This window comes from Nestor notabilis, unplaced genomic scaffold, assembly GCF_000696875.1.
Source record: "Nestor notabilis isolate BGI_N333 unplaced genomic scaffold, ASM69687v1 scaffold12959, whole genome shotgun sequence".
In the NCBI taxonomy this organism is placed as follows: domain Eukaryota; kingdom Metazoa; phylum Chordata; class Aves; order Psittaciformes; family Psittacidae; genus Nestor; species Nestor notabilis.
Genome location: NW_009944162.1, coordinates 13,644 through 21,951, shown reverse-complemented (window position 1 = coordinate 21,951; position 8,308 = coordinate 13,644). Strand labels below are relative to the sequence as shown.

General features: G+C 37.9%; 1 protein-coding gene across 1 annotated transcript in view; it reads right to left on the bottom strand.

Moving 5' to 3' along the window:
• KIAA0556 (KIAA0556 ortholog) overlaps window positions 1–8,308 on the bottom strand; it is a 57,644-nt gene that overhangs the window by 36,446 nt on the left and 12,890 nt on the right. The window contains 5 exon segments of the mRNA XM_010022305.1: window positions 53–193; window positions 4,238–4,444; window positions 4,885–4,999; window positions 5,466–5,575; window positions 8,207–8,308. The exon segment at window positions 8,207–8,308 is cut by the window's right edge and continues 6 nt beyond it. Coding sequence (XP_010020607.1) covers window positions 53–193; window positions 4,238–4,444; window positions 4,885–4,999; window positions 5,466–5,575; window positions 8,207–8,308 — 675 coding nt within the window.

The following is an 8,308-nucleotide window of genomic DNA, read 5'->3' as shown; positions in this document are numbered from 1 at the left end:
CCCTACACAAAGCAGAACGTACATACAGAGGAATTGAGAAGAGACTACTTACACTGGGAGTTGTTGTGTTGTAATTCCAAATCTTGATCTTGGATATACCGAAGTCATGTGACCGGGTGAGATTGCGGATCACAAAGTAAAGTTGGACGGGTGGATGGAAAGGGCACATCCAAGGGAAGCTTCCCTTTGTGATCTAAAAGCACATACAAACAGACTGTCACTAATACTTTTCCTCCTAAAGCAGGATGTTTTAATTAATTCACCACCCCACGGAAAAATATATACAGATTAGAAAAGTAACCATTTAATAAAATCTACTATATTAAGAGCAAAATCTTAACCTCATTTCCAAACAGTAAATCCGGCTCTCCTGACTGTAAGACAGCTCACAACAACCTGACAATTAGATAAAGGTCAGCTGCTTGCTGTCCCAGTAAGACATCTGCATGCTCGCAGATGACAGGCCGTCTGCCATGCTTTGTAACTGCAGGGTCAGAGCAAGCCCAGTTTATTTTAATCAAATTAATCAGCTTTGCAGGCACCAGAGGGATCACTGAGCACAATGGACACTGTATAATCATTTTACAATTTCTTAAAGTACTTACACTTCTGTTTTGTCCTCTAAAGAGGGCAATCTTATAGAATTTTATTTCAATGCCTCTATTTTAATCAGGCTTTGCAGACAACTAATTTCATTTACAGATCTATGCCTTAGAGCGTTATATAGGACTCTACACTTGAAATTTTCTAAGATATCACAGAAACTCACAATACGAATTTTACAAATAACTGACAAACAAGACATTTTAAAGTACCAAAGAATGCCTAATTGTGGACATTGTTCAGAACTGCTACCTCTACAAGTTCAGAAATTGGAGAAAAGGATGTATTGCAGCTCAGAAAGAAACAAGAAGAGTTTCAGAATCGAAATGCTGAGTATTAATATACTTGATGTCAAATGTTACCCCAAAACAGAGATGAATGAGGGTAAAAAGTAAATACATATGCAGATGACATTCAGTGATGTGAGATGAGCAGATAAATTAGCTTCCTTTCTATTTTCAAGGCTATACAGTACATATGGTCACAAAGTAGGTACACAGTCATTATTTTTCCGTATCTTTTCACTTTGAAGTGAGACTTTCAGTTTTTCCTGAAGGCAGTAACTACAAAACTTTTCTACTGAGTACTTCAGATATGTGCCTAATGATGGTAAGGCCAGAGCTCTGCCAGTCTGTTCAAAAATATCATGAATAGATCTACTTCTCAGGGTGATGATCTTCGTGTTCCAAACTCTGATGGTTCACAATGTCTCCGTCCCAGAGGCCTCTCAAAAAGTTTGGGAGACTGCTGTTTTGAAAGGCAGTTTTGGGCATAAACAGCTGTAAGATTGCCAGACAGGTTGAATCCTTTCTATATAAAAACAGAAAGGAGCCTTTTAACATCAAAGAAATGAAGGATAGCCCCAAACCAGTGTGAACCCAATTCCAGGAACAACTTCAAAGCTAGACAATGTCACTGAAGTCAGTATGAACAAGAATGATTAAAAAACCATTTCCCACCAGCAGGTAACATCTGATGAGGAATCCATCTCCAGACTTCTCAAGTCAGGACCTGATGCCCTAGAAGTCAATATGTTCTGGTGTGTACTGTGATAGTGCCAGATTCAGCACCAAAATAGACCCTGGAGAGACCTGCTCATGCTTCTCACTAGTTTCTCTGTAAAGTTGCACTAGATCTTCCAAACAATAGAATGCATATCAGAGCCAGGCCAAGTATCTTGAGAAGCAGCTGTAGAGATCATTCTGTTTATCGGACAGTGGGAGTAACTCCCTAGGAATGAGGATACATAAATTCACAGGTGTTACAGTCTCTGTTAGCCTGTCAAAGATCTGATACCAAAAACTGAAGAATGATGAATCCATGCTAAAACTCAAGAGATTGTGGAGGACTCTCACTTTTTATGACTAAGAATGATGGTGATGTCTTTGCCTTCACATGATGTACTTGAGCCTGAAGTTACTGTCTCTGCAGCTAGCACTGAAAAATCTAGCCCAAAAGTTCTTGGAACCCTCAAGGTGAACCCAGTATGTCAGGAGTAGGAATTACATTTTGAACAGGATCAAGGAAAAAGAAAAGTGAGAGTATGAACCATTGGTCTTAGATTTTGTGGGAGAATGGCCCAAGACACTGCTTGTGTGGGCACTGAAGGTGTACCTGATGGAAAGTAAAGGAAGGTTCAAGCATTGCGAAGAGAAATGATGTGGGTCTGAGGGTTCACCATTGTGAAGAAATATTTTGTTAGATATTTCTAGAATTAGTTATCTGTCCTCATTGTGCTATGGTTTACATGCATGTAAGAGCTGTACATGCATGTAAGAATGAAAAAGGCTTACACAAAACAATTACAATGAGATGCCTAATCTATGTCTTATTAAGCATCATTTCCTTCATTTAGGGCACCTGATGGTCTGCCAGGCTTTTTTTTTTTTTTTTGTTACAGCATATCACAAAGTACAAGGGAGGAGGCAATGTAAGTGTTCTTCTTAAAAGTCTGCAAAGGTAATAACTAAACTAATAAATAAATAAAAACCCTGACCTTCAATAACAGTATGTCTATTCCCAGAGATAAATGTACACCTAAATGATCAAAGATGGAAGTGTTTTAGCAGTGGTAAAATGAGTTTTCCATAAAGTAAGTTTTTATGTTAAGTTTTCATTCTGTTGAAAATATTAGTTGCTTGGAGATTCATTAATTTGTTGGTTTTCCGAATGCACCCAAAAGTTTTCCTGTATGATCTGAAATGTACACAAACTGGAAAAGCTGTTTTGACTGCTGAAGGCACCTGCAGTTCAATTACCACATATCCAGATTCTAAGACCATATTCCCTCTCCAGATTGCATTTGCTCTGATGCAGTATCTTTCAAGCTTCAAAAGAGAGTACAGTGTCACAAATCAAAGGAATATATGAATCATTGAAATACAGAACCTCATTACTTAATGATAATGGTATATATCAATATATGAGATATGCTGAGAATAACAGGTTTATAATGACTTAATCAATCTATTATTACATAATTTATAATTATCTAGAAAGTCTGAGAGTTACTACTATTAATTCTGAGTGTCACCTGCTACAGAGCATGGCCTATAAAGAAGAATGGGTATTTGTGAGTATGATTTTTCAGGAGACACTAAGAAAGATGTTTGAAGTAAAAATATTTGTCTGGAAATAATACTGAGTTTCAACTAAATTTCAAAAGAGTGCATATTAGCCCTTTTTATTCTCATTCACCCTGCAAGCATGAAATGTGTTAGAATTCATATTTTTTAATAGCCTAAGTCATTTAGTATCCTCATCCACTAAAATCATACTAATTTTTACTAGAATCCTAGCTGTCAAGGTCCATGGAAACAAAAGACACACAGCGAATGTGCAGCACAAATGAAATAATGGCTGTGTGAAGGGCTATGGACATTTGCTGATCTCTTCAGTAGTATCAGAATTTCATACCAGTTACTGTCTTTTGCCCGTTGTCTTTAGCATGTAAGCCACTCATGTCTCCTCATAGTATTATCTCACAGAGCCACGTACTTTTGCCATGCTATGTATTTTTCTTAATCTCCTACAATTCAAAACTATGTACCTATCTCCTCATTCTTATTTTTCCATGATTCTTCCCTAGGTAACAGGATAACAAGGGGACAGGAAAAAATAACCATGTTTCCTTCTTGTGTTTACTTAAACTCATATTAGGCATGTGGAAGAAGTTAGCAGTGAAGCTCCTGTACTTTCAGATCACAAGAATTACTTAAGTTTATCAGCAGACATACTGTAAAAATGTGAAATTCCCTATCCTTAAATTTTTGTGATCTTGTTCTACAGATATTATGACCACATTACAATGCTTTAGAAACTGAATGCGTTCTTTTATCCAAGATAATACCAGAGTTAATATACAAGGAGACAGAGGCAGAGCTGCCTCCTTCCAGTTGCTCAGTTAAGCAAGTCAAGCAAATTAATCAAATTCTGTTCCAAACCAAAATTATAACTGAATACCAATAACTTGGTCAGGAAAGCAGGATAATAAGCAATATTTGTGGGGGTTTTAAATTATCAGATAGTTTCAGGTCAAGTTCAAAATGAAATCATGTTTCTAAACAAAAAACTTTGTGATATTAAAGAAATAGTATATAGAGAAATTTTCACATCCAGGACCAAGCTGTCTTACATTTAAGTTCTTATTGACCAAGCAGCACAAATCCCCTGGGTTGTCAGCATTTCGAATGTCCACATCGTGAGGAGACACAAATATCTTTTCATTGTATAAATCAAAGAATTCCACCTTGCTCAGTCCCACGTTTAGGGGATTTCCCCAGTTAGAAAGAAGTTCCATAGTCACATAAATGGCATCATGTACTTCCATACTGGTTGTCATCTGGAACAAAATGAAATATGGTATAAACGTAAGTGACAAAACAATAAAACGTGCAACAAAATAAAGACTGTTAAGACTACAATACTGATGAATCAGAAACAAAAAGCTTGCAAACTCAAGGCCATCTGGATGACATTCAATTTGGGTTCCACCAGTTCTGCCCCACATCAACTAATAAATCTATGGCAGGGTAAGAGAAAGAACTATCACCCTTTTACGAAGCCCAAGGAGAAAACAGCTCCCTGTTCTTTGTGTGATTCTTTTGTCATTTTGATGAACAAACGAACGGTGACACATTCTCTTCTCTTACCCTGCCATAGGTTTATTAGTCGACATGGGGCAGAATTGGTGGAATACAGATCATTCAATCTGTTGATTGAATCATTCCAATAGTTCAGTAATAGTGGGAAGCATCAGTTAGAGTGTGTATATATACAAACCTTCTCTCTCAACATGGAATCTACTTCAGATTTGTTATCAGACAGGAATATGTCATTGTCACAGGCAGAATTGTGCTTAGGCTCTGGAAGGACTTTTGGAAGTTTCTTCTGTTGCCTGAAACATACATATTCTGTGTTACTTTCTCATAATTCTTGTGTTTTTAAGAAACAGTTTAGTTGGTTCAAAGGTGAAGAGATGACACAACAAACCCACATACCCCACGGAAGAATCCCACATACCCCTACATTGAATGACAACTATTGCGGTATCCCACCCTAGATAGTTTGGTTAAAAGACTGGGCTCCAGTTCTCAGCTAGTTATGAGGCAGTCTGAGAAAGTAATACACAGGTAACATAAAAACATACAGAGGGAGATGCTGGTAGTTCGCTGATCCATAGAGACTGGCCCAAGGCTGGAACTTTCTCTCCAGTTGGAACTTTCTCTCCAGTTGGTTACTATATGATGTCTCAGGTATCTAAAGATTATTAGGTGTAGTAGTACTACACCACACCTGGTGGTACACTGAAAAATACCTCTTCAAAATAGGAAGCTAGCCTTAAAAGAAAGACATATATATACCTGGTTCCAGAAGAACAAATTCTCTCAACAGCTTCTGTGATGTCAGTCTTTGTCTGGCTTTTTTCTGGAGGTCTACCCATTGTAGAAACAACAGATGAAACAGAAAACTTCTTCTAAGTAAGAAAAAGATGAACATGTTTTATCCACATTGTTCTCCACATACCAAGGAGTATCAATATGCATCTCTGGAATAAATAAGTTTGGTCCCAGCTCTGGTTTCATCTAACCTTAGCTAACCTGTAACTATACTTCATTAAAGCACATTTAACAGAATTGGTCTTGATTTGCAATGAAAGACTTGAGTTCGGAGCTTGATCTTCTGTGTGGAAGAAAAGTAACATAAAAGCATTCTCTGATGACTATTCTATATATATATATCTCTCTCTCTATCTCTACTTATCTTGTGAGACCTTACTTGGAGTATTGTGTACAGTTCTGGTGTCCTCAACATAAGGACATGGAGCTGTTGGAGCAAGTCCAGAGGAGGGCTATGAGGATGATAAGGGGGCTGGAGCACCTCCTGTATGAAGACAGGCTGAGAAAGTTGGGGCTGTTCAGCCTGGAGAAGAGAAGACTGTGTGGAGACCTCCTAGCAACCTTCCAATATCTGAAGGGGGCCAACAAGGATGCTGGAGAAGGACTCATCATCAGCGACTGTAGTGATAGGACAAGGGGTGACAGTTTCGAACTTAAACAATGTAATTTCAGGTTAGATATAAGGAAGAAGTTCTTCACAGTGAGGGTGGTGAGGCACTGGAACAGGTTGCCCAAGGAAGCTGTGAATGTTCCATCCCTGGCAGTGTTCAAGGCCAGGTTGGACAGAGCCTTGGGTGTTGTGGTTTAGTGTGAGGTGTCCCTGCCCATGGCAGGGGGGTTGGAACTAGATGATCTTAAGGTCCTTTCCAACCCTAACTATGATTCTATGTCTGAAATCTCATTGTGTAAATATGGTAGGACTCAGCATTGGCCAAAGCTTTGGCACAGGTCTGCCTGACCTCTCTCCTTCTCCAAAATAGGATCGTAAAGACTTTTAAACCCCCAAAAGCTCAGTTTTATTAGAATAATAAGAATAAAATCTTGACTTAATTTTTACATATAGAACTATCAGTGACTATCTAAGAGGACACAGAGGAAAACTCCTGCAAATCTTACAATACTCTGGGCTCTTTCTCTGCCTGTACCCCAGTCTGTACCCTCCTCCCTTCGTTATTTTTCCTAAAAATGTGTTGGTAGCTTCTGTCAAAGACAGAATACACAGCACGGTGAATAACTAGTCAGATGAGGAATGGTAGTCCTTCTGCTCTCAGGTCATTTCCATTTCTATAATTTTTGAAGAGTAAGGGAACTTTAAAATACTTAGAAGTTAATTACTTTTTTACTATTAAAAATTTTGCATTGTTATACATTTAAATATCAAAGGACAAGTTCCAGAATCCCTTAATTGTGTAAGCAAAATCATATTACTTCTGGAAGATCATGTAGGTGAGCTTTAAGACTGAGAACTCACAGTTTGTTTTTCAAACTCCACCTCAAGTGTCAGGGTAAAATTACATCTGTTTTAAGTGTTATTGCATTATTTCTCATTTAGGCACAACAGTATTAAAATTAGCAGGAAGATACGGTACGTGAAAATATTCACTAGAATCTGTTCTCTTGATCACAAAGCTATAAATATCTCAAAACCAAGAGGAATAAGATTGCAAAGTTGACCTAGATGGTGAAATAAGATGTAAAGTACTTACATATAGTAAAAGCACATTTTCACCTTTGCTCCTAACCAAAACTCCCCAGAAATCTAATGTTGGCTCAGTGATGACAGTGGATATATATTCATCATGGCACCAACTCACAATTTCAGGGACCATCAGCTTAGGCTAAAGTAGTCAGCTGTCTTGGAAACTCTCAGAATTCAAATGAAGAATTCCATGAGTGTCTAGGCATATCTCCTTTCCTTCCTATTAAAATCAGCCTCCTGAACACCAAACTAGAAGCAGACTTTGAATCCATGAACACTGTCCTTAACAGACAGTTTTGTAAATCTTGGTTTATGCTCAAATTTCTTTATGTACTTTCTTTTTCCATTAGAACTGAATTACTGGTTACGCTCAAAGTTTAGCTAGGATTGTCAACACAAATCTCCTTATTCTTTTAAAGTAATGAGGAATAATGGTCTGACCTGAATAAGAAGGGAATGGATTTTTGTTGATTTCCTTGTTTATGAGTTTTTAATTATTTTTAAATGTGGTTGTTGGAGATAAGAGATGTACATGCACTGGTGCAGAAAAACCATACTAGCCCCTCCTCACTAGGAGCCAACAGTGTACATGACAGCTCTGCTCCAAAAGCAGAGCATGTATTAACAGGGAACAGTGCCCATATTAATGAGTCCAGTAGGAAGACAGCATTTATTGGTATGGAAATCACACATTATCTTGTTTAAGAAGCTTCCAGAACGAAAATGGCCCAACCAGGCATGCATGCAGCTGTGCATTTCACTGTATAAACATGTCACATGACTGGTCTATCTGTTGTTCAGTGATCCCTGAAATCAAGAGAGAGTTGTGAGATACTATCCCAAGGAAGCATATTAAAGAAAACCACCCTATGGAAGAATACTACAAATTCAATTACACTGAAGAGGCATCACCATTCATTCATATACAATCTTAATGTATAAGAGATTGTAATTTATGGGGGGTTTGCTACTTGATCAAACAGCCTTCCTCTATATTTTGCCATACCTTCTGAGTGCTTGTGGAAAACATCTGCCCTTGCAGATCTCTCTGCAAGACTTCATTTTCAATTTGCATTGCTTTAATCACAGCTGAAACTGAGAGAGCAGG